This window comes from Harpia harpyja, chromosome 8 (genome assembly GCF_026419915.1).
Source record: "Harpia harpyja isolate bHarHar1 chromosome 8, bHarHar1 primary haplotype, whole genome shotgun sequence".
NCBI classification, from domain to species: domain Eukaryota; kingdom Metazoa; phylum Chordata; class Aves; order Accipitriformes; family Accipitridae; genus Harpia; species Harpia harpyja.
The window spans coordinates 51,306,700-51,332,306 of NC_068947.1; the positions used below are offsets into that span (position 1 = coordinate 51,306,700).

The 25,607-nt window shown below is 45.5% G+C and overlaps 1 protein-coding gene across 3 annotated transcripts; it reads left to right on the top strand.

Annotated features, from left to right (window-relative positions):
* Positions 1-334: 334 nt before the first annotated feature.
* HSD3B1 (hydroxy-delta-5-steroid dehydrogenase, 3 beta- and steroid delta-isomerase 1) lies at positions 335-11,566 on the top strand. 3 transcript variants are annotated; one of them, XM_052794456.1, is made up of 4 exons: positions 335-430; positions 691-913; positions 6,460-6,624; positions 9,281-11,566. In XM_052794456.1, exons 2-4 carry the CDS (start codon positions 760-762, stop codon positions 10,093-10,095), a joined length of 1,134 nt encoding a protein of 377 aa, XP_052650416.1. In that variant the 5' UTR covers positions 335-430; positions 691-759; the 3' UTR covers positions 10,096-11,566. The 3 variants fall into 3 exon arrangements, with proteins under 3 accessions (XP_052650416.1, XP_052650415.1, XP_052650414.1); XM_052794455.1 differs by having other exon boundaries at positions 397-591; XM_052794454.1 differs by having other exon boundaries at positions 397-560.
* Positions 11,567-25,607: the final 14,041 nt, after the last annotated feature.

The window sequence follows — 25,607 nt, forward strand, 5'->3', positions numbered from 1 at the left end:
GTGAGAAACCCATGCTATAATGGGGGAGCACAGTATCCAAAAAAACTACAGCAGTAGAAGCCACTTCTCAAACCATTATAAACAGCAACTCCTGCTACATACATTTAATTTTAATGCTCTCTACCTTCATATTAACACCGTATTACACAAGTGAGTGCAGCTACAGAGAGTTATCAGCATGAGGGTTTGCCCTCCGAGGATTTAGGCACACAGGACCACATCTAGGCTCAGACCTCGCCGCATCCAGAGCCTTCCTCGTGGGGGGGTGGAAGCACCACATTTGTTTTTGCAGCAAAGGAGGCACGCGGGAGGGAGGGGAAGCAAAATGACTGAGGTCGTGCTCTGCAGTATATAAATACAGGCAAATCTCCCCCACAGTCTTTTGAGTGCTAGAGAGGTGGAACCAAGGATTGAGGCAGACTTTTGTGGGGTTTGTTTGGCTTTGATGTAGAGCATTTTCAGATTTGTTAATTTCTTAGTTTGTAATTGTTTGTGAAGAGTTTTTTTCTTTGCATGGAAAAAATGCATAGGCTACTTCTGAATAGGAATAGCTAGCAAAAGTAAGACATGCTTTAAAAATTGTTGTTTAATGTAGGGGTTAGAGTTTCTTTTCCAGTAGTCTCTCCTTCTGGTAACACCCTTTGATTTGTAAAGACCCCCGAGGTTGATGTCATGTGTTCATTTCCTCAGGCAGGAGGTGAACCGGCCGCTCTAAGCTCAAGAAACAGCCAGTTCGCCACCGAAGAGCAACCCAGAGCAATGTCCCTGGCTGGGGTAAGCTGCCTGGTGACAGGAGCAGGAGGATTTCTTGGTCAAAGGATTGTCCGCTTGCTGTTGGAAGAAGAGGAGGCACTGGCTGAGATCCGACTGCTAGACAAAACCTTTAGCAATGAAGCCCTTGGGAGATTTGGAAGTAAGTACCATCTCGTGAGGACTATGTGTTGCGGGTATATGTGCTGTTGTCTCATATGGATAGCTTGGAAGCCTTTACCTCTCATCCAAACCAGCTTTGCAGATAGAGGTTTTATTTCAAGGAAGTCTTGCTTTATCCTTCCCTCTCCCTCCAGCACAGAAATCAGACGTAAAACATAAAAGCAAGAGTTTTCTTTCCCAGACCCCAAGGCTTCTCTAGATTGGAAGAGACTTATGTACTGTTCATGCAGTAAAGAGGCTGCCTTCAACCCAACTTCTATTACATCAAAACACACACAGAGCAAAATTAGTGCAAAAATCTCACGCTTCTGCTTGCGGGGAAGGAAAACACAAGCATTGCTATACTAGGGGGGTGAGAGGGGATGACAGTGTAACCCAGAGCATGCTGTCCTGGGCTCTGATGTGCTAGACTAGAAGGCAGTGGCAAAGTTGTGGGTGTAAACGCTAATGGTTTTCTTCAACCTGTGATTAGTTTGGTTAATAGTGATCTTCTGGCTGAGAGTTGTGATGAGGTATCTTAAAAAAATCTGTTGTTATTATTAACATTATCGCAGTTGCCTGGAGAGCAGAATCCTTTTGTGCTAAGCACAGAAGAGACAGGGTCCGTTTGCAAAGGGCAAGTCAGAACTCTGGCTTCTTGAATGGACTGGAGACAGCACAAATGAGCAATATGCCCAGTGTCAGAAACAGTCTGTGGTGGGTAAAGCAGCTCAGAGTATTATATTTTAAAAGTCCCATTTCCTGGGATCCTGAGCATATCTATAAAAAGGCATGTAGGAACCTAAATTTGATCAACTTCTTAAGTCCTTACATCACATTTACTTGGCAATGCTTTCCTCCATCACATCTTAACCTCAAGGCTACTCTTCCTCTATACAGGGAACTATATGGGAACCTTTATGGAATATCCCCATACGATTTGCTAAAGAGCCACAATCTTTCTATATTTCTTTCTATAAAGCATTTAAGTGTCATCAAAGTGTAGTAACAGTCCACCATAAACCCGGTGCAAATTGCACAAGCCTTTAGGATGGTTTTATACAACTCCTCATTAAATGTCATTCAGCATTTCACTGAGGATTTGCTAGATGCCCGTGAGCCTTGCAGCGGCTCTGATTGCCAGGCGGTTCCCGCAGTGACAAAACCTGCAGCTGCGGCAGAGGCCGAAGCGCTTGTGGCAGCAGGAGCGCGTGTGGTTTAACGCTGATGCAGCAGGGCAGCGACAGAAGCACCCGCGCTGCTTCAGGCCAGGAGAGCTTTGTGGGGATCATGGAGCTTCCTGGGGAGCAAAAATGAGGGTTTGTGTGTGTACAACCTTGGCTGGGCTGCAGCAAAGGTTTCGCTGCTCCTTTTTTTGTTAATAGGAAAGCTCTAGGACCTCTTTCCTTACCCTCCCTCCTTCCTCCACTGAAGACAGCACAGACACTCCCTCTCCTATTCTTGCAGCATTCCTGCTGCCTATCTGGCCAGCGCAGGAGGAAGGGAAAAATCAGTTATCATCAGAGCCTTTTTCCCCCCACAAACAGGTAGTAGGAACAACAGGCTGGCATTTCAGATGTGTTTGAACTGCCTTAGGCCCTGCACTTTGACTGGCAGTCCCTCTGCCTGTACCAACCTCTGTAGCTACGTGTCTTCAAGTATCCTGCCAGTTCCTGTGCTCGGGACTACCTGAAGTATTTTCCTGCCATTCCCTTTCAAGCCCTTCTCTAGCACAGTGACTCCTATTCCAAATGCAGGGCTGCTGCAAAAACTGTGGGGCTGGAGTCCTCTGACCTGTGTTATTTTTACTGCAGGGACTTTTACTTGCCAGCATATGTTGTTTGGATTTCTTGAATAGCCAGGAGCAGAGCTGAGTGGGTTTCTTTCTCACTAAGCCCTTAAGCACTTTTTACTTGCAATATCTTTGCAGAGTCAGAGCTGCGGGTAGTAAGACACAGGACTATGTGCAAGCTACAGCTCTTTGTGCCAGGAGACACTCAAGGACACTCCTCTTTTGTCCAAAAATCTTTACTGCTGAGACCTTGACCATGGCACTCAGTCTGCGTAAAACAGTGGCATTTGCGGTCTTCCACAGCCCTGGGGAGTCCAGGATGATCCAATCGATATCAAGTGCTGTGAGCTGGAGTCTACCCAGTTACACCGTGTGGTTGAGAATGAACGTCACGTTGAACATAGTAGTTTGGTGCCTTGGGTTTCCTACCTCCCATCTCCACTTCAAATTTATCTTTCTGCCTTTCCTGTGCTTCCACTTACGCAATTCTGGTTTTGTTCACTATAGCACTGGCACTTCTGGAAAAGTTGGAAACTCCTAGGTTGTTCTCAAGAGGATTTCTCACTATTTCAAAGCATTGATTCCCCCTTGCCTCATCTCTCTGTACATCCCTCCCCTTTCTCCCTGAACCCTCATTTCATGTCATTTTTCAGACAGACATTTATAGATTGTGCAATGCTTGAGCCTTGAGTGGTTTTGTACTGCTAAGCCAGTACTGCTCCAAAGTAGAAGGAAAGTAGAGGGAGAAGGAATGTTGGGTTTTTTCCAGGACTTTTGCTGGGGGAAGTTCCTGCTCTGGGAAACTTCCTCCCAGCTTTTTGCTCAACTTTGCAGACATTCATTTGCCTTTATCACTGCATTCAAAACAGAAAGGCAGAGTAGCAACAGGACATCCCAGTAGCTGAAATGGGAACAGAATTAACATTTTAGCTTCCCTGGGCCAAAGAAGCCAACAAATTGCTCTACCCTTTACAAATGAAAATAAGTTGCAATTTTTCATTTTCTCCTATGAATACACAAAGTAGACCATTTTAATGAACCATCCGGTTAACCAGGGAAGTGGAGACCTCTCATGAGGAGTGCCTTTCCCCACCATCCACCCCACAGATGTTAGGACCTCTATAAAAGAGCACTAAGAAATTCAAGCTAAAAGTCCCACAGACATTGCTGTTTGCTTGAAGTTTAAACAATACATAGAAAAGAGAAAGACAGTTTAGGGCAAATAGTCTGAGTGGATTGCTGAGTCAGACACTGCTCACAACAGGACACTGAATTTTATTGAGTAGTCATTGCATTTCCAAGCAAAAACTACCCCATAGCAAGCAGGGAGCATTGCTTACAGCTCAGAGGACACAGAAACCAGTGGTGAAGTAGAAGAAGCTTTCCCAATGGGTAGGTACTTTCTCATAATCACTGTACGCAGAAAATGGAGAGCTGAGTTGAATTTATTCTTTTCCTCCCCCTTCCACCTGACACACATGTGCTTTTTTGATGCCTGGGCAATGGTTTGTGCAGATGGAAATCAGGTTTCTCTCTCCTGTCCATCTCTGACTGAAACTGCTGTCTGTCAGTCCTTTCTTCTTTCCTCTCTCTGCTTCCAAGCTCACCTGTAGTTTTCCTCTTCCCCAGAGCAAAACAAGATCAATCTGCTGATTCCTGACATCTAGCTGATGCTGGTAAAGTGGACAAGGCCTGTATTGTATATAGCACAGCAACTTCTGATGGGTAAAGTGGAATGGAGGAGCAGCTTTCCTGCCTCATATCACACACACAATTTAAATTGCAAGCCCAAAAAAGGCACAAAGCAGCTAGACAGCAGCTTTCTAGTGACTGATACCAACTATCCCTGTGATCAGCTTTGAAATGGACAGGTTTCTTTTGTATTTTTCCTGAAAGCTTTGATTTTCACATGTAAAAACTTTCCGTTTTCCTAATTCCTGCCCAGGCACCACTCTGAAGGGGCCACACGTCAGAATTTACATTGTGAAAACCATGTATTTCAGTCCTTTGGATTACTGCAACCCCACAAAGCCTTACTCATGGATAACATCAACCTAAGGGCTGTACAAAGACTAATGTTTATTAGAGCAAATCTAACTGCCAGGTGCTTAACAAAAAGCCTAGCCCCATAGTCTGACACTTTTGCATCCATACAAGTAGGGGTCAGTGTAAACCTTCTAGAAACGGAGCCCTAGGAAATGAATGCACTCTGTAAAATAAAAGCGCATAAGAGAGCATGTGGCAGTGCTGGGAGGGCAGTAACTCTAGATTTAGTAACTGTTTTGTAAATGTTTCACAAATTTCACATCTCAGACCAACTGACTGTGAACAAAAAAAAGATCTTCAAGCCTGTTGCATCAGAATAATTGTTAAATTAATACAGGATTACATTCTAGCGTGCTACAGAGATAATGAGATAAAACCCATTTTAAAAGACACTCCCACTCAGTTCCAGATCCCAGCAGCTGTTTCTCAGTGTTTCCCCCTTAAAGACAAGGGATGAAATACTGCCTGCTTTGGAGCTGGTCACAAAGCACTAGGATACACGAGCTTTCAGTCAGGCTGAGCCGAAGAGCTATATAAATTAATCAGGTTCTTCTCTTATCTAAAATGGGCAGTTGATTTTGCTGGAAGAAGACCAGCACTCCAGCTGTGCAGAGTCCCTTCCCAGTAGCTGTGCCTGGGGAGCCCTCTAGTGCAACCACAGCAGAGGCTCATGAGCAAACATGCCACCACCTCCTGAAAAGCTGTAAGTCACGCTGAGAAAGTCCTCTCCTCTCCCATGGCAGAGCTGCAGCCAGGCCAGCAGACTTCCAAGGAGAGCAGCATCGCCTCGGACTATACATTTCTCCAGGCGATCGTCCTGCGCTGGCTCAATTTTGTTAGTGTGGTTCTGGGCTGTATGAAGGATGCTTCTGCCCAGCAAAACTTAAGGGAAGGATGGCTCTGAGACTGAAGACTGCACCAAGGTCACACACATTAGCTGCTGGGGAGGGAGAGGGCTTAAAAACCAGGAGTTAAAGCAAGTCAGGGCTGAGGTAGCTCAGGAGAGCAGCCTTGAGAGTTCAAATTTGGACCAGAAAGATGTGCATGCTAAAAATGACCCCACAGCACAGACGCTGAAATGGAGCCAGAGCTGGAGTTAGAAAAGGCACAGCAAGTCCTGGCTGAGGTACATAAAAAAGATGTGTCAGAACTGTATGTATTAGAAGAGCTGCAATATGGGCAAGGTCAAGGGGCAGAAGATAGGTGTGAACACAGCTCTGTGCACACATGCTGTGGGTGGCGAGAGAGCATTCATCACCTCGAAGACAGGAGCATACAGTCCCTGGCTGTTTGGTATACTTGGGTTAATACTTTTATAAATAGCCAGTCACCAGAACATGCGTAGCTAAAGCTACTCCCTCTGTGAACTTTAAAATAGTCACACCTGAACGAAGCTTCAGGTCCTTGCTAGCAGTGAGAAAGATTTCTCTTTAAAAAAAAAAAAAAGAACGAACCATGTTGAATATTGGCTCCAAAAATACAGTAGGTAGTGCGACATAGACTTCTACAGCACTGTAATTAGCACTTGACAATATAGCCGTTGCAAAATGCCTTCTGTTTTCCCAGCCTTAAAATATCGCTCCCCTGCCTGGGCGGTCAGCACCTCCCAGGCGCAGCATCAGCTTCCACAGAGCCCTTCACCGCTCCTTTCCGTGCTCTTCTCAGGATGCCTCTAAGGTCTTTTGCTTTGTTTTCTGCTGCCCTTGCAGTGTTCCAGGGTAAGACAGCAGTGAAAATCCTGGAAGGGGACATCCGAGATGTGACGTTGCTGCACCGTGCCTGTCAGGGGGTCTCCGTTGTCATCCACACGGCTTCCATCATTGACACCTTGGGCCTCATAGAGAAGCAGCTGCTCTGGGAAGTCAATGTAACAGGTGAGCGGGTGAAGCACCTTTCTCAAACCCATGTCTACTATGTCCCGATCATCATCTGCTCAGGAGAGGGAGCACCTGACCTGTATTTTTGAGCCAGATTAACTGGGTCATTCTGCATCTTGCACAGCCACACCTGTGAGTGCAAAGCACATGTGCAGCTCTGGCCCTTTCCACACCCAATGTGCAGTGGTCTTCCACTGCAGGGCACTGCAGGATCATTCACGCTTGTCAGCCCTCACATATGCCCATCCTGAGATTTGCACAAGCTCTGCCTTCAGTGGGGATAGCCATAATCCTATGCTCAGTGGACCTTTCTGGAAGCAATTCACCTTTGAAATCCCAGTGCGCATCTGAGAAATCGGTTCTTATTCTCCCTCCCCATACAGCATCCCTGCCTGTGTAGTATTCAGTTTTTACGAACACTGCAGGCTTTGGCTGCAATTACAGCAAACATCCCAGACCCTGTGGCGCTCTGCTTCCTGTTCTTCTTTTTTCCTCCTTTTTTTCCTTTTCCTCCCATTTGCCATTATGTCTGTGTGTGCATGAATGCAGTTCACAGGAGCAGCTGCTCTCCCACCTTCAGCTTATCATCAAAAAGCCCCCAACAAACTCAAGGCTGTGGGAGGGAGGGGTTTGAGTGACTTCTCACTCCATGATGGGATCTCCCCTTCTACTAAGGAGCCCCTGTTCTTCATGAAAAGATCAGATGAAGAGGGAAGTTTTTGGCTTAGGAATGGCCGATGTGGCATCAGCTGCCAAGAAATTGAAACATATGTACTAAAAGAACAACTTTATCCCCCTCCCTCTGATCCCCAAACCCTCTATGCCTTCCAGAGAACTGGTAGTGCCTAACCTGCATGCACACTGACCTCCCTGGCTGTGTTGCTTCAGCTCCTTGGTGAAGATTTGGGGAAGACGTTCTTATTTACATGAATAGTTTTCCTGGTTCTTTGTTCCCCTCTGCCACAGGTACAGGGCTTCTTCATGGAAAAATAAGGAATATACTTCCACTGGCACCACTTTTACAAATATTGGCTACTCACCAGAGCATTCTTTGTAGTCGAGTTGTCTCTTACACACACCTTAAAAACAGCAGGATGACATTTTGGTTGTTTTAGCCTGGCTCATTGCCTGTACATTCAGCTTCCAGACCCTTTCATTTCTGCTCACTCAAAGCCACAAATTGTCAGTGACCACAAATTAGAGCCCAGCGGGCAGCTTCTTAGGTCCCTGCCAGGAGGGAAGAGCAGGAAGGCAAGTTCCTGTAAACCTGTGCATTGGGTAGTATGAAAAATAAGTATACAGGGATGGTAGTTCAGAAACAGGATTTGTAAAGCTCTCTCTTTATGACCATACTCCTGCTACGATCTGTTTTTCACGGCAGAATGTGTTGCCTAAACCCATGGGGGAAAAAACCCAACCCAACAAAAAACCCCAAACAAATACTAAAATGTCCCAAAAGCAGAAAGCAGAAAGAAAAGAGCTGGAGTCAGAGCTAGAGAGTTTGTTTATGTCTGTCCCATCGGTCCTTTTGGCAGGTTTAGACTTAAGCACAAAGTATCTAGGCTTTCATAAATCTTTCAGATCCCCCCCCATCAGAGTCTGCCTGTGGGTGAAATAAGCCCACTGGGCCCGTGATGGTTAGCTGATAACATTTGGTAGAATGAAAGCACATGCCAGTCCTGCTCCTAGAGCAAACTGACCCTAAGGTTAGTCAGTAAATACTGCAGTCCTCTTCCTTATTTCCCTCCATTTCCATTCTGATGCTCTTTTGGCTTTCTGACCAGCCAAGACACTGCTATGTACTTCACAGACTTGCAAGATGAAAGTATTTATTTCCCCCTTGAATGTGCTTTCCTAGCTTAACCCTCTTGGCTATTTGAAAGACCTTGAACTTGGCAGCTTACCTCTGTTCCCCTCAATGAAAGCATTATGATAGGATTTTAAAAGTAGGAAATCCTGTATTACTTCAAGTAAAAGACAGAATATGCAGAAAAAGGAGGAGGTGTACATACACAAACATCACTTTGCTTGCTGCACTTTATGATCTTTGACTACATGGTATTGTGCGTTGTTCTGACATAAGAGCTTTCTCTTCAAACCCTCCTCTGAAGCCAATTGAATAGTGAATAGACTTCCACTGGGTGAAGCTGATTTTGGAGCAAACCTTCAGGTCCCACATTAATTCTGTCCCTGCTTAGCAAACCATCCAAGAGCACCTCGAGCCTGGAAAACAGGGGCTTCAGCATACAGGATGGATGGTACCTAATGAGAGGGGCAGCTTCTGAAGGTTCTCTGCCTTAAGCCACGTCAATCCAGCCAACGGGCACAAGCCCCTGAATCTGTAATCAGTAACCATGCTAACCTAAGCAAGACCAAAATTTGACTCTCGGCATAAAAAACCCCCACGACATGCAATTAAGACCAAGTGTTCATCCTTGTTTAACTCCAGCAGGTGCACTGATACCGCTTAAATACAGATTCAGAGCAGGTTCAGTTTCACTGAAGATGCTGCCCAGTTCAGGACAGGATTCTTCCAGCTGCAGAGAGGGGAGATCTGGCCAAGCTCAGGCCAGAGATGCTGTTTCTGATCTAAAAAGCCCACTTTTTCCTGCTTGGGGAGCTCTGGACTGACTTGCATGTGTCTCTTTTGAAGGTACTCAGCTACTGCTGGAGGCATGTGTCCATTGTAACGTCCAGCACTTCATATATACCAGTACCATAGAAGTGACAGGCCCAAACTGCAAAGGTGACCCAATTTTCAATGGTGATGAAGATACAGCTTATGAGAGTATATCAAAATCTCCTTATGCCCAGAGTAAGAGACTGGCAGAGGATTCTGTGCTGAAAGCAGATGGCCAGGTGCTAAAGGATGGTGGCACGCTGATGACCTGCGCCCTGAGATCCATGTACATTTTTGGAGAAGGTTGCCCGTTTCTTCAAGGTCATCTGGATAAGTGTCTGTTGAACAAAAATGTCTACCTGCGCTTCTCCAGAAAGGAGGCTTTCGTGAACCCCGTGTACGTGGGGAACATCGCCTGGGCACATGTGCAGGCAGCCAAAGCCCTGCAAGTCCCGCAGAAAGCCAAGCACATCAGGGGGCAGTTCTACTACATCTCAGATGACACTCCTTATATGAGCTACGCAGATCTAAATTACGAGCTGACCAGGGACCTGGGGTTTGGAATCGAGCCCCGGCTCCCCATGCCTCTGACAATGTTGTATTACTTCTCGCTACTGCTGGAGATTGTGAGCTTCTTGCTCCGGCCCTTTGTCAGATACATCCCCTCCACCAACCGTCACCTGGTCACTCTATTGAACACCCCATTCACCTTCTCTTATAGAAAAGCACAGAAGGATTTTGGCTACATGCCTCGCTACACGTGGGAAGAGGCCAAGCAGTGCACTGCTCAGTGGATTGCCTCCATGGTCCCACAGAGAAGGGAGTACTTGAAAAGCAAGGCTGCCTAAGTCTTAAGAGGAGCTGAGACCTGGCTAAACAAGTAGGGCCTTGAGCCAGAGGAGAGCTGGGTGAACAGCAGCAGCAGCAAACCACAAAGCATTTAAATGAAGACTTTGTGTAACAGCCCCCTCATCCCCCCCACCCTCCCTGCCCCAACCTAGAATAAGTAAAAGTGAAATGTTAATTTGTTTGTTGAGTACAGGCTGATCAGGGTAACTTTCCTGTATAGTCCACATCCACTTCTACATCTTGGGCAGCACAAAGACATTATTTTAGTAAGACTCCACACAGTCCACAGTGTGAATACATCAGCCTTTCTTTTCACTCCACGCCACCTTTAAGGCTTTTGTAAAGCACAGTTCGTCCTAGAACTATGATTAAAATTTATAAATATATACTACTCAGCCATACCCTACTCACTCAGCTCTTGCCAGCCTTACCGAACACACAGCAGGTAGAAGCCACCTGATTGCAAAAGCTGTTACAGATCTTGCTCACTTTTTCAGAGCATTGCCCAGTTTCCTGTGCCATTCACCTGACAGTCAAACTTTAGAGCAAATTTGGGCACTGTAAGCATTATGAAGCCAAAAGCACAATGTAAGTGCAACATAGTTTTACTTAGGACAGTTTGTGGAAGGAGAAGGGGGAGATTTGCTCATGTGAAGACTTCCTCATCCATTCTCATTTTCCTAGTTACCAATTTTGCAATAAATCTGATGGCTGCCCAGCAGAACAACAGCTTCAACAAGATGAAACAGAGAAAAATATTGCAGGACAGCCTTGGTCACTGAAGAGTTTCCATTGCAGAGTCAAGACATTTGTGAACACTGAGGAAAAATAAACAGTGCTGAAAAAAATCATGCTATTTCCAGGTTACAGCTGGGAACAAAGGCTAACTTTAACTGATAGATGCATATGTGCTGTCCCTGGCTTTTCTGATGGCCACGTGAGTTTCTGCAGAATGTGTAACTTGACTTTCAGGCTAAAAATGTAGAACTTGTCTGAACAAATACATGCGATCCAGTGTTTGCTTCTTAAACATACAGCTTGCTGAAAACAGCTCTAAAAGATGGGAATATCTGTGTTCTATTCAGGATGGTGCGAACAGAAACATTTTACCTGACTCAGTACTAATGTAAATAAATCACATTTCCAGAGATGCTGGCAGCTTAAAGTCTGTGCTGAGTTTAATTATTCAGTGCCCTAGACATTATATAGTCCCAGTGCAAGTATTACCATTTTCTTTAGTAACATCTTAGGTTAAGTATGTAAGATCTGAAGCGGTAGAATACCAGCCGTCAGCACTTCCAGTCATATTCTGGGGACACAGAAATAAGTTTTCCAGGCTCCCACTGAAGGCTTTGTAAACACTCAGCAAACTAGTGCTGCGGATGTTATTTGAATGCCATCGCTTCACAGATAACCATGTCAACATCTCCACCTTTCTCCACTGAGCCAGCAGTACTCTTAAGACCTCCATCAGAGTTCCTCCTTTATTAGTGAGCACACAGATCTATCCCACGCTGAAGGAGACCCATCCCCAGCTACACTGTACGCTGATAACACCTCTAGAGACTTACAGAGAGTGAGGAGGTTTGCAGCAACCTTAAAGAATAAGGGACTTGAAAATGAAGTTTGGAATTGTAAAATTCTGGATAGAATCTGCACCAAGCAAACTGATGTGCACTGAAGTTTAAAAAGAGCCAAAAGGAATTATTTAACACATTTGATTTTGCTCATGGCAGACAAGCAGCACATCAGCGTGAGGACTGCCAACCAGCTGTATCACCCCTACTAGGAGACTCTCATGCCTCAACATCACATTAAAAAAATAAAGAGAGTTTTAATAATATGGCCCAGAGAGGCCATAATTTGGTCCAGCTGATCTCATGGCAGCTGTTTACAAAGGCCCCGTCCCATCTCTTTGCCCAGGAGCAAAGTCAACAGAAGAGCACCATGTGCTTACACCTCAGCTGCTCTGGCCTCTGGCTGGCGTTTCAGCGTAAGCTGCGGATCCACACAAAAGGGCAGCTCAGGCACGTGCTCTGTTTTCCTGTCACACTTCCACCACAGGGGCAAGAAACCTGTGACTGAAGCACTTTACACTGTCACAGCTGCTCACTCAAGTGAATGTAAGTAGTAGCCAAAGTTTCCTATTTTTCTGTTAATTGTAGAGCATTTTGAAGCAAGCTGCTGACAGCGCAGCGAGCAAAGGACCAGCAACGTGGTGGCATGGAACCACCTGGGGCACAAACCTTGTGTGCATCACAGACAAATGGACAGTAATTTGGGGAGTCCTCTCTACATGTTTTTAGTAGTTGCTGTGGTCTGGACATAATTTGGCCAACCTCATTTTTAAACAAAATATTTTATAAGCTGGGTGATTGCCCTATCCAGAAAGGGAGCCAGTAAAATATGGTTTAAGATGGTCTCCTGTTTACAGGCATTTGCTGAAAGGATCAACCCCTGCTGCTTAGCTTTGCAATTAGCCGAGTTGTCTGATTTTCTGGTTTGGTTTGAACCCCTCAGTTCACACATCTTTCACCATCTCACAAGCAGAGAAAGATGGGCTCTGCACCTTGTGGCTGTCCCAGTCAACCTGCTCAGGGATGGAGGGAAACCAGGAGCATAGAAGAGTGGGGTTTGCTGTAACCCCAAGCCCCAGCTGCCTTCCCTGGGTACCCAGGAGTCCAACCCTGCCATTTTCTCTCTGAGCCCCTTCGTCCCCCCGCCTTCACACCGCCAGAACTCAAACCTCCAGGGTCTTGCACCCCAGCTCTAACCCTATACCCTACTCCCTTCCTTGGGCTTCAGGAACGCAGGGGTCCAGGATCTCCCCACTCTTTGAACAGAGGCTAGGAGGGAGGCAGCGGCTAGGGAGAGAGGTGTCTCGGCGTGATCCATCCCCAAAACCTTTGTTACCCCAGGCTGGCCAACGGAGAGAGCAAGAGCGAGATGTCGAGAGGGCATGCAGAGCAGGGGACGGCTGAGACCTCAGAAGGTCAGGTTGTGCCATTTGCCTGGCTGTGGAGAACTGAGGGTTTGCACCTAGTGAACTTGCGTGGAAGGTTCGGTATGAGGGTCTGCAAAACTGGCCAGGACACTTGAGACCTCTTCTTTTCTGGTTAGAGACATGATGCACAGGAAAAGGAGTGGGCCTGGGTCTGCCTCCAAGGTGGAATTTGCTACAAAATGAGCCTGAGGAACAAAACAGCTTGGGGACCCAGAGCCTTTAAACTTGGCCTGCTGAGTGCTTTTGTTGCCTTCGAGACACTGACTCACTATTCAGGATCAAGCAAAAGTAGGAACAGAGAGCAGCATGGGAAAGGTTAGGGAACCAGACCCTTACAGGATCCCGTCTCAGGACTGGTCTGAAACCGAGACAAACGACAACACAGGATTGCTTGTGAGGGGCTCTGTGAAGACCAGTTCCTGAGATGCTTACACTGTTGCAGGCATTAGAAATTTGCAAGGAGAGAGGAACTGGCTTACTGGCATCCTCACGGTTTGTGAACTTTTTTGGATTTGCAGGAAGATGGGCCCAGCTCTTTGGGGAATAGGGAACTTTACAAAAGGAGAGTCTCTAAGACAAGCTTTGTGCTCTTGAGGGAGCTGAAGTACTTCTGCAAATCCTCTCCAGCCTGCAATGCCATTTGCCATTGCTGCCAAGCCATAGCCTGATGCGGTACTACCACAAGACCTGGGGTATGGGCTCGATTTCCCATCTGCTTGTGAGGAGACTCCTTGATCCTCCCCTCACCCTTGTTCAGTTCCTTGATGATTCACCTTTTCTGCCTTGGTGACATTACCGAACATCCCGAAGGAGCTCTCCCTCTCTCTCAGCCAGGGTGCCTTCCAGGAGAGGCTTTGGGAGAGCGGGAAGGGGGACAACCACTTTGGGTGCTGCTGCTTTAGCCCCTAGCAGAGTCAGCTGGTCCTTTCAGACCTCACCTCTCCCTGCAGCTGGGACATTACACTTCATTTTCTCCGTGTTTTCTTCCCCTCCATTCCCTTCCACAGACACTGTTCTTCCCTCCCTTGCACATACACTCTTATTTCCATTTATTCCCCTCTACACACACCCTGTTCCTCTCCACTCCTCTCATGCAGTTTCCCCCTCCAATCTCCTTTATGCCCACTCTGTTTCCCTCCATTATATTACAGGTCCCAAACTGTTGCTGAGTGCAGGGGGATGATCATTGCCCTCCGCCTACTTACTGGCTATGCTCCTGTTAACGTAGCTCAGGATACCATCCCACTGCCTTTGCTGCTGAAGCATGCTGCTCCCTCACATCCAGCTTGATGTCTACCAAGACTTCCAGGTCTTTTTCAGCAGAGCTTCCCCCAGCCGGTCAGCCCCAGCCCAGATACAGGGCTTTGCATTTGTCCCTGTTGAATTTCATGAGGTTTCTGTTGGCCCGTTCCTCCAGCCCGCATCGTACCTCTGAAAGGCCGCCTTGCCTTCAAGTCTGTCAGCTGTTTCCCCGTATTTGGTGTCATCTGCAAACCTGCCAAGAGGGTGCTCCATTGCCTCCTGCAGGTCACTGATAAACTTGTGGAAGAGGACAGGTCCCAGGACAGACTTCTGCAGTACCCCACTTATTACCTATGACCTTCTGAGCCCAATCATCCAACCACTCTTTTTTACCCATCTGGTTGTCCATCCATCCAGAACGTCCACCCACATCCAAGAATGCTGGTGGAGATGATGTTGAGAGCATTGCTAAAGTTGAGGTAAATGAGAAAAAGCCACCTTTGCTCATGATCTATTCCCCTCTCATCACTAAATGATGATTTGTCTTCTGTTTCCATCCGCTCCCCACTATTCCCATTCGTATCCCTGCCAGATTCCTCTGATGGACATCTCTTCCTCTCCCATCCCCTCCATTTGTACTTGTCCCCTCCCTTCATGTTTTCATTCTGTCTAGACCTCTCTGGTGCAAATCTGTTTAGCTACAGCCCCTCTGTTCATGCCTTCTCCCCTTGAGCCTCACCATTCATGTTCTTTTCCCCTCCAGTTTCCTGCATTGTTGGCTTTTTTCTCACCAGATGGTTCCTTTCCATTCCCCTCTGTACATACTCTGTTCCCCTCCGCTTCCCACCATTTCTGTTTCCATTTCCATTCCCCTCTGGGCCCCTCCATTTGCAGTCTCTGGCCCTCCAGTCACCACCATTCATGCTCTGCTCCCTTCCAGTTGCCCGCTTTCACTCTGTTCCTAGGCAGAAGACTTGGAGCAGGCCATTAGCCTCCAAAAGGCTCCCAAGTACATAAAATTCACATCTCTCTCGGTGCTGCTAGTAAAGCTACAGATCACCTCCATATATTTACATATACACGGTTATCTCAGTTGCCTCCTGGGTTGAATAAGGCTCTCAGGATGCGTAAGACAAAATACAGCTGAAGGCAGTTAACAAATCCTGCTTAGAAAAGCAAAAAGAAGGTGTTTAACACAGTAACATCCATTATTTTTCTAGGCTAGTGATAGATCCTAATGTCCGGTGAGACCAAAATGATGGGTGCAGCCATGGCTGCTCTGACACTGAAGTAGGAGTAGAAAGGACGATCCAGGCACATGGAAATAGAGCAGGAAAGGAAGGCAGAGAACAACAGAAGCAGAGCTGCTATTTAATAGGGGAAGGCACTTAACACATCAAAGAGCTGGAATATTACAAAATGTACCAGAAAACTGGGACATCTTTGACCAGGTTTAACAGAGCTCCTAAAATATCTACAGATGCTGCCAGAGAGAATAAAGGACAACTTTTCTTCCGCAGTTCAGTAAGTAAGTGACTCATTTCCCAAATGTGGGCTCCCATTGCCGGAGCCTACTTTGTCATTTTTGCCTTCTCAGTAAGACAGTGGGATCTTTCCATCTCTCCAAGGGCCATGCTCCCAACAATCCGATTTCCAAGCACCAAATTCCTTCTTTGCTGAGCTTCCTCCCTATTTCTTGCTACCACATCCCTTCCTTCAATCCCCATGATAAGCCATTCCTGCTGACGGGAAGCTTATTCCCACTTCTGTCCCTACCGTGCCATCCCCCTCCTACCTCATCAGTAACCTACTTGTTCTGTGACAGAGTCCCTCTCCTCCCCTTGGTGGTTTCCTCCTTCCTTCAGTCACACCATAGAATTTATAATTGAATATATTTTTTTTAAAAGGCAAGGCAGCAATGCTCACAGACCCAAGGGAAACACTGTCCTGCTGTCTGTTTCAGGTGAAGTTTACAGTGCTGTTTGAGGCGTCTCTTGTTTTGGAAGCACTTCCCACACTCAGCACACATAAAGGGTTTTTCTCCGGCGTGGACTCACTGGTGTCTGTTGGCGTGAGCACTTCCCGCGTTGGGAACACACACAGGGCTTCTCACCCGTGTGGGTTTGCTGGTGCTGGGCGAGCGTTGAGAAATCACTGAAGCCTTTTCCACATTGCATGGATTTGAAAGGTCTCTTGCCAGTGTGGGCTCTCTGGTGATTTCTAAGGTGATGTTTTCAGCTGAAGCTTTTCCTACATTCAAGACAAGGGTAGGGCCTTTCTCCTGTGTGCATTCTTCTGTGGGAGATAAAGTGGGAGCTCACCCTGAAGTTTTCCCCACACTCACTGCATATGAAGGGCTTCTCACCTGGGTGGGATCTCTGGTGTTTAATTAAATCAGAGAACCACCTGAAGCCCTTGTTACATTTGGGACATTTGTGGGGTTTCTGTCTGGGATGCCTTACGCTCCTGAAGGTTTGATGTCTGGCTGACGATTTCCTCACCATCACTGTATCCAGAGTGATTGTCTCCTATAGCATCTCCTGGGTGGAGAAGGATGCCGTGGAGGCCCTCAAGGGCCTTTTCTAGATGAATGCCATCATCCTGTCTCTCCCCAAGGCGGTCCCTTGGGTGCATTTCTGACACATGCTGGCCCCCTCTGGAAAGCATTATCTTCAAATGCCTCCAGTAATGTCTCATATTGTTTCACATTCTCGGGATCATCTGCCAGGGGATCATCCTCATTCCCACTACTGGCCTCATCATCTTAATGAAAGAGAAGTCAACATGAATGCTCAGCAAGAAAGCAAGTTAAGGGAAAGGACTTAGAGACTGTGACCCTTTACTAAACCCTAGTTTAAGGTTGGTCTTGGAGGGCAACACCCGTTCTTCACCTAGGGATTCAGGATTGTTCCCATCCTTAATCCCTGATGACTAATGATGACTTGGACTTGGTTGTAAACTCAACGCAGAAGTGACTTTACTGGCTTGACGTTACGGAGGTACTGAATTAATTTGGGGTATTCCTCACTTTGCAGATGTCGTTGGGGAGAGCCCTTCCTGCGATCTCCTTGCAAATGGCCATGCACAGCTCCTTCTCTCCTTCCATTTGGAGACCACCTGTGAACAGGCTCTGAACAACACTGCAGAGCAGCAGTAATTACCACCTGGACAGTCACTCATTGGGCTGATACTCTGCACCCTACAAGCTATCTATCTCATGTATTTGCCTTTTAACACAATCACTACCCCGTCCCCCACCCCACCGCCCGGTGAATTTGAGCCGAGCATCCCCTCCATGGCAGACGCCGTCCCCGCAGTGCGTGGGTCAGCACCTCTCTGTCCCTTGTGAATAAAACCCCTGAGGTGAGGGGGGAACCCAAAACATGGCGTAGATCCTTAAATTTGCAGAAGGACCCCCCTGTGCCAAGCTTCTCGCAGCCCCCTGCCCTGTGGAGCTGTACCCCGCTCCCCAGAGCATCTGCTCATGTGAAACCTGCCCGACAGCAGAAAAGGAGGGAAAAAATAAGGCTTAGGTTATTTATTTTTAGTCGTATTTTTGCAGCGTGGTGGGGATTTTTATGCCTCATTCTTTGTTTGGGTTTCTTGGTGCCAGGGCATGGGGAGATCGAGCAAGAAGGTAAGGAGGAGAGATGGATGCAGGCAACCGTCCTCCTCGAGCACTCTCAGGCTTGCATCTGCTTCAGGTATCTGCCCAAAATAGTGGGGTGTCTGCAATAAAAAGTCCTGAAAGCCCACGGGGATGGATACCTGAATGTGTTACCCTCCTGCTCGGCAGTCACCAAGCGAGCCTGTGCGTGTTGTTACCCGCTAACAAACACAAGCCAATTAAGATATTTCAAGGGATACCAAGGAGAACAGGCATGCTTACTGCAAAGCAGTTGATTTGCTGCAAGTTTACACTTTAGTCTAATTTGCAGTAACTTGTTTATATACTCTTAGGCTTGGCAGTTTAGCAAAGTGGCTACAAAATGTACTCGATCAGTAAGAGCCTTGTTATTTTGTAAGTTAGCTCACCACTACCATTCATCTAATTTAATTAGCTTCTTGGCAATCAGTAAAGCAAACTATTGGTTATCAATGAAACTCCACTGTCAACAGGGTCACAGTCAGTAAGAAGAATTTTACTTATGTATACACACTGGAAAAGAAAAAAATATTCAGGCTGCTTTGCTGTGAAGGTGTCTATTTACCCTTCAGGCCTGCAGAAAGGGGGAAGTCGCAAAGATATGTCAGCGATACTTTCATGCTACAGACAAATGAATTACTTCTGGTTCCAGCAGGTATAAAAGCTAAGTTTAAAGTCTACCTTTTGCTGTTAAATATTTTGTCGCAAGGGAGGAACAGATTTTTGCTTGCTAAAATGGACCTGGAACTCTAAGCTATTAATGTATGTTTTTAATAAATTTAGGAATACTGAAGAAGCTCCAGAGGAACAGAAGCAGAAGTGGCTCTCATGTCAGTACTGGCACTGGTATTGTTAATATAGGATACAGTCAATGGAGTTGGATAGTAAATGCAGGTGAGCATGTTTTTATGAAGAATCCATATTGTCAGACAAGCATGACATGGGTATTTTGAGTGCCTTGCAGATTTCAAATAATGATAAAAGTTTTGATTTGTTATTGGCTGAAGTTTGCTTTACAAGTTGTCATTTTACACTATGACATTAAATGAATTAATACAGACTAAATGATAAAAATCACAAGATGAATGTTAACTTTCTCAATTACGATCTTTAAGTCAAAACCGCATTTTTTTAAAAGAAAAAAACTTTGGCTCAATTCATAAGCTTGGTGCAGAATCACAATATGAAACATTATGTATAGCCTCTGCTGTGTAGGAAACCAGAATAACAGTGGTCTCTTAACCTGAAAAATCTGTCACTTATACGTCTAGATATAATAGATCACAGCTGTTGTAAAGCTAATTTGGAAAGTGGGAGTACAGTAGGATGCTTTTCAAAAGACATCCTCATCTGAGCAGTTCTTGTCATGACCCCTGTAGTCCCATGTAATGCTCTTCTCCCTCTTTAAATCTCTCCATCTGCGCCTCCATCTAAGTTCAAAAACCACTGGATAACTGGAATTCATGTGTGGCTGTGCCATGGATTTCTTTCTCATACCAATGTTTGTCATTTCTGGAAGTTCCCCATTCACATAACAAAAATTCTCACATTTCTTAAATAAAATGTGCCTCTTCAGTGCTAGCAGCAAGCACGGAATATTAAGTAGTTGAGGACAAATCTAAGAAAGGGAAAAGACCAGTCACCCAAAATAAAGAAGATATATTAAAACACAGGTGCCACTCACTTTTGTGAGTGTTGATTAGGCAGGTAGGGGGTTTGTTGTCAAATACCTAGAAGTTCCCAACAGTGAGGTGCTCAGTTAACAGACTGGTTTGAACTGGGGAGCTTGTGGGGTTAGGCTTGTCTTCTTGTCAAGTTCATCTCCTATATAAAAAAATGCGGAGAGCTCTTTTGGCACCAAAAGTATGTCTACAAACCTGCTTTCTCCAAGTACACCCGGCATCAGTGAATGCATCTCTCCTCTCACAACTGAGGAGTCATAGGAATGGGTGGGAAACAGGTCTGTAGGGAATGAGGGCTGAAAGTTAAGCACTGCCCTGCAAAAGCACTTACACTATATAGTATCTTCCATCAGAATGCTTAACATGCATTGTAGAAGACCATTGAGGCAAAGACAGACTTTTGTTGCTGCCTTAAGATGTGAAACGCCAGTCTAGAAAGTGAAAAGAAAACAAAATGCATAAGGGCAAAGCAATTTTTGCTTTTGATATTAATATATAATATTATTCTGGAAGATCTTGCAGATATTACAAATATTTCAGATCACTTTATTCTGCATTTTGAGGGTCTTGTTTTTACTGCCAAAGCCTTTTTAGCACTTCTGCTTGAAGAACCCCAGGACAGCCCAATGGTGCACAGGCTAGCAAAGCTTCCCCAAAATTTGTTCAGCAGCCCATTTAGTCATTAATTCGTACACCTGCTGGTGCTAACTAGAAGAGCTGACCTCTCTTCTAGGTGGACCATTATGTTCCTATTGCTTCCTGTTGGTGTAGCTTGGTGCAAACTCATAGTCGTTGCTAGTGGTACCTGAAGGCTGGTAAGAAAGGTGTACCCATGGAGCTGTGCAAGCAGTGCTCGATGGCCTTAGAAGTCCAGAATATCTGTGCACAGTCTCACTGCATCAGCTTCAAGCACATCATGGTGCAGCTTCACACAGAGCTTCCAAAAACGGTGTAGAGAGCATTTCTTCATTGAGTTCTTTCAGTCCAAAAGAGTCTTTACCAACCAATACAGAACAGCTGCAATACATCTGCCTTTGTGAGTCTTCATAGGTATTTCTCAGCGTTTGTAAACGACAACATGATTAAAAAGTTTTAAAGTGTCAGTACACAGGAGAGTTCGCCTAGCTTGTTAACCAGTTATTACACTCCAAACCCAGTGTCTCACCCATATCCCTTCTCAAGGACTTTCTGCTTCAGTAAGGCTCAGCCTGGTTTGAAGATCTTTCTTCTGAAGTGATGCTGTAGCACTTTGTCCTCAGATTAATTACCAAGTGATGCTCTTCAGAAAGTCAGAAAATCATCCAAGTCTTTTAAAAATTATTGCAATAGTTCTCAAGGCTAAAAGGGACAATTGCATGATCTATTTTCACTGCCTGCATAACGTAGTCTGTAGACTTTCACCCCCTTATGTCCAGTGAGCCTGGTAACATGGGCCTGACTGAAACATCTAAGAGCGAAAAGCATCCAGACCTCATCCATAGGTGTGAAGGGAAGAAGAATGTATCACTTTTCTTGGTGATTAAGCCTTTCCACTGTTAAAAATTTATACCTTATTTTTCAGTCTGGATTTGTTAAGATTCAGTTTCTGGCTTTTGATCTTGTTATGCTCTCTTTACTAGAATAAAAAGCTTTTGAGAACTCTGAAGTTCCTCCCAGTGAAGGTACTTATATACTCTGTAACCACCTCATCTCTTCATATTTTTTCCTAAAAAATTACATGAATGGAGCATCTCCAATTTCTCATGAAATGCCATTTTCTTTTTCAGATATTCCTGCATCTCAGATTTTTCAATGTGGTGACTTCATCAGGAGCTAGATATACATTTTTCTGATAATCCCACATGCAACTGTAGGTATGTAGGCTTTTAAATTAATCTAGACCAAAGGCACGTTGGATTTTTACATGTACTTGGGATTTCTACACGCTTTACTTGTAAATGCTGATGACGTAAGGAACAGTGCGTACCCAGCACTATGTTCAAAACAGTCCCTCTCATGGCAGGCTTCTTTTGGTCCATCTTGCAATTGATGTCTCTTGTCTATGAGGCTCTTGAAATAAACTCTGGCACTCAGGTATTGCTAGAGCACTGTGGTCTTTCTGGGCAGCCATAAGGAATAATCGAGACATGAAAACTGTTCGATGCTAAGCACTGCACAGTAGGTTTTGCCTGTAAGAACTGGTCGAGACAGCCATTTTGCAGTGTTGAAGTTTTCTTGCTTCTAGGGACTTTTCCTCAGCCCTCTATAAATTTACTAGTTATGTATTTACAGAAAGAAAGTAGTTACTTTTACAATGATCTCATTTACTTTGAACTCTCGGTTCATGGCGTTGCTATCAGTGAGGGAAGGGAAGTAAGGAAATTTCACAGCAGGAGCTTGGATAGACTGCAAATTGACAAGGTCCCACTGCAGGACACAGACCCCAGCTGGGATCTCCTCCACCCGGCCGTACTGTCAGTGTCTCTGTGCTTGGACTTAGGCTGTGGGAAGAGCAGGGAGCGGGCCGATGTGCTCGGAAAGCCATGCCGGGCATCGGGGACCAGGCTGCTGGCGGCAGAGGCACCCAGGGCAAAGCTTCCTGCTGTAGCAGAAGGGCAGGTGGAAAGCGGCCACCGGGCAGATCTGGGTGACATCCCAGCGTAAGGACCAGGTCCGCATTCTGATTTCGTCACCCTTTCACAGCAGGGAGGTGTTTTGGACAAGGAATGACACGGACTGACCTGGGGTGGGGTGAGCGCAGTATAAACCTGTGATTTTTCCTGTGTGTCCCCTCCCTGCAGCTCCTGGGCTAGGACAGACCGGGCAGAGTGAGATCTGAGCCCAGTACTTACTCCTCAGTGGCATCCTTTGCTTGGAAAGGAAGGAGTTTATGATCAGCTCTTCAATAGGATTGATGCTTGCTTCACACAATTTAAATCTGCTGGCTCTGTTGGGCTGTGCCTGTTACTACCACAAGATGGGATCTTCAGCAATAGTTTCCCCTCACTCGCTCTGTGAAGCCCAATTTAATATTCTGACTGCTGAGTTTCTGTATTTACAAAGCCTGCACTTTGATCACAAATAACACAGTGCAAGGTTGCTGGTGGAGGCTGCCTGCTACTGGGTATGGTCCATTCAGACAAACAGAGCTGAAGGATTAACTCTGATATATCGTGTCCAGCATTCATGCACGTATTCATCTCACATCCTCTCCTGCTAAAATTCTTGTGTGCTTTGCAACCCCTCCTACAAGTCAAAATTTCACAGTATAGCTTCAGGGGAATGGCTTGATGCATCTATTTCAAGAAAAGGTCTCTGGTTCATCCGCTAAAGATTGCTCAAGTGGGAGTGATGCCATGTTGAGCTGTGAGAACAGAACAACCAGAGCAGAGCCCAGATAGCGTCTGGAAGAATCTCGCAAACCCAGAGTGCCATCGTTTAGCTTTCTGTTCCTGTCTGAGGACAAATTGGATAATAGACTGGAAGTCTGCACGGGCCAATCTGTACAAGCAGATATGTAGCACAGGATTAAAAAACCCCCAAGTTTCTCCTTTCCCTTCTCCCTCCAGCACTCCTGCAGCGAGTGGTGGAAGAACTACAGGTGATAGAGTTAAGGCCGAGTGTGTGAATCCCGTTCATTATTCACTTTCGAGCGGAAAAATAAGCCTGCCTGTATAAAGATCAGTGCAAGAACCCAAAAGTAATTGTGGGGCTCACATTTGTATCACAGAACATTTTACTTGGACGTCACATTATTCAGTGGTGTGTTTGGTACTTGGTCACTGTGAGCCATCTCACTAAAAACAGGATGTTGCCAATTGTGTTTGAACCAGAACAGTCAACAGGAGAAATTGCCTGGTATGTCTGGGGAATGAAGATCCTTGTCTGTATCAGATTTAAGTTTAAAAAGATTTGCTTTCCAAAAAGCACGTTGCCCTTACTTTAGCATTTGTAGCAGTGCTCAGGGTGAGCTTAATGCAGCAGTGCCCACTCTTGATCATTTCATGATGCTGGAACCTCTGCCAGATTGGGAGATATGCCAAGTTTTCTTTTTCTTTTATTTTTAAGGGTGTTTTTCGTCATTCTGAAAGAAAAGGGAAGGGAAGGGCTTGGAAATATTAAACTATGAGTGACCCAAATGCTCAAGAAAAAAAAAAAAACAAACAACTGAAGATCTGGAAAAAGATCCTCAGACTTATTATTTAGAAGACATCTCATAATTCTTGCAGCCTGACTCAGAGGCTTTGAAACATTGGGATTGTCAAGCAGCTGAAAACTAAACTACAGTCTTTTCTCACCAGCAGCCAGTTGAAATCCCACGGTGTCCGCAGAGGTTACCAGACCTTCCCTGTCAGGCGTGTTTGCTCCCCTGCAGGAAGAATTCCCCTCACGGTCACAATTCATGTCCCACATCACAAACTCACCACCATCCTTTGTGTTGATCTCCTGATCCATTCGGGGCAGACTGCCGTGTCCCCGGCGCTTGGCTGGGTCTGCTGAGCCTTGCTGGCTCCTGAAGCAGGGGAATTTGCACATCCTGGTGAGTCAGCTGCATCAGGTGTTACACATGCAGGTGGGAAAAGGATGCTCAGCATTTGGGAGACAGACTATGAGTGTCTGACATTTGAACGTTAGGTTCAAATGTCACCATTTTGGAAGTTAGTCTCATACTACTATTGAAACTAAACCATGACTTTCAAATTTGGGGCTGACTAGCCTGGATATGCCTTGAATACAGAATACAGCAGCCAACAGAAAGGTGACCAAGGTGGTACCAGCACCAGAGTACAGCCAGCCACATCAGTGCCCTTTCCTGACAGCTCCAGCTGGCACAGAAATTTCTACTGCAGGGGTAAAATGTGGATGCGGGCAGAGCATCTTTCTGATGCAGCTAACAAGCATCTGGCGCTGAACATAACCTGTTCAGAGGGAACATCTCCAGGGCTACACACCGTGCTCTGTGAAGGGGTTGATGTTTTCCCCATACACTTCTGCTCTATTAAGAAATAGCATGAGCAGGAACTAGAGGAAATCAGAGGCAGTATATAAAAAGGTTTACTTAGACTACATGCCTGGAAAAGCCACATTTGTGTATTTTTTAAGCTAATGAAAATCAATGTAACAATGTCTCCTGGATGTGGCAGTAAATTTTTCCCTGTTGTCACTGAACTCATCAAAGTCTGCTTCACAGGAAAGCAATTAATCCCACAAGCTGATGACTGCTGGGTATTCAAAGATTTGGGGGATTCTTTTCTTGGAGGCAATTTCCACTTCAGTTGAAAAATACCTAATGAGAACCTGAAAATCTAAGTGTGCTGTGGTACCAGCAGGAATACAGTGTCTGAGTTTATAGGAGCTTGGCATAAGGTTTTAGCAGACTACAGTATTAGTTTATATAAATGGTTGCCCAAGTAACACTGGTTGTAAGTTTTGAATGTACTAACAGCAATAATGTATGGATTCTTGGAAATCATTTGCCTGGCTAAAGTGTATAAACTGCGTAACTACATATCAGTGCAGATCTAAGAGTACACTTGCAAAAATGCCAGAGAACTGTCAGGGAAATCCCTTGATGTAAACATTAATTAGTATAGAAATAACCCACAGACATAAAGCACATGAAGTAATAATGGGATATGCACCCAAATAAAGGACAAGATGAGCCATATACAAATATGGGCAAAACAGAATATAAGTGCATTCAACAGGCAGTATCTTCAGAGATTCTCTCTCTGAGGGTACTGATGATCATCACTTATTTTGCACAAAGGACTTATTTGTGGACTGTACCACTCTTCTATTTTAGTATCATATTCCTGGTTCCTCGTTTCTTGTTCAATAACAAATCTTTAAATAAAAGAGATTGGTATCCTACCTTGATAGCACTGTGTGTCAACACATTGCAATCTGTTTCTGATTCAGCCACAGCAAATCCAGTGGTGAAAGCTAATCGGATAA

Coding starts and splice junctions, on each gene's coding strand:
- HSD3B1 (XM_052794456.1), top strand. CDS start 760: ATGTCCCTGGCTGGGGTAAGCTGCCTGGTGACAGGAGCAGGAGGATTT. Junction 914..6,459: donor AGCCCTTGGGAGATTTGGAA/GTAAGTACCATC, acceptor CTGCCCTTGCAG/TGTTCCAGGGTAAGACAGCA. Junction 6,625..9,280: donor CTGGGAAGTCAATGTAACAG/GTGAGCGGGTGA, acceptor TCTCTTTTGAAG/GTACTCAGCTACTGCTGGAG.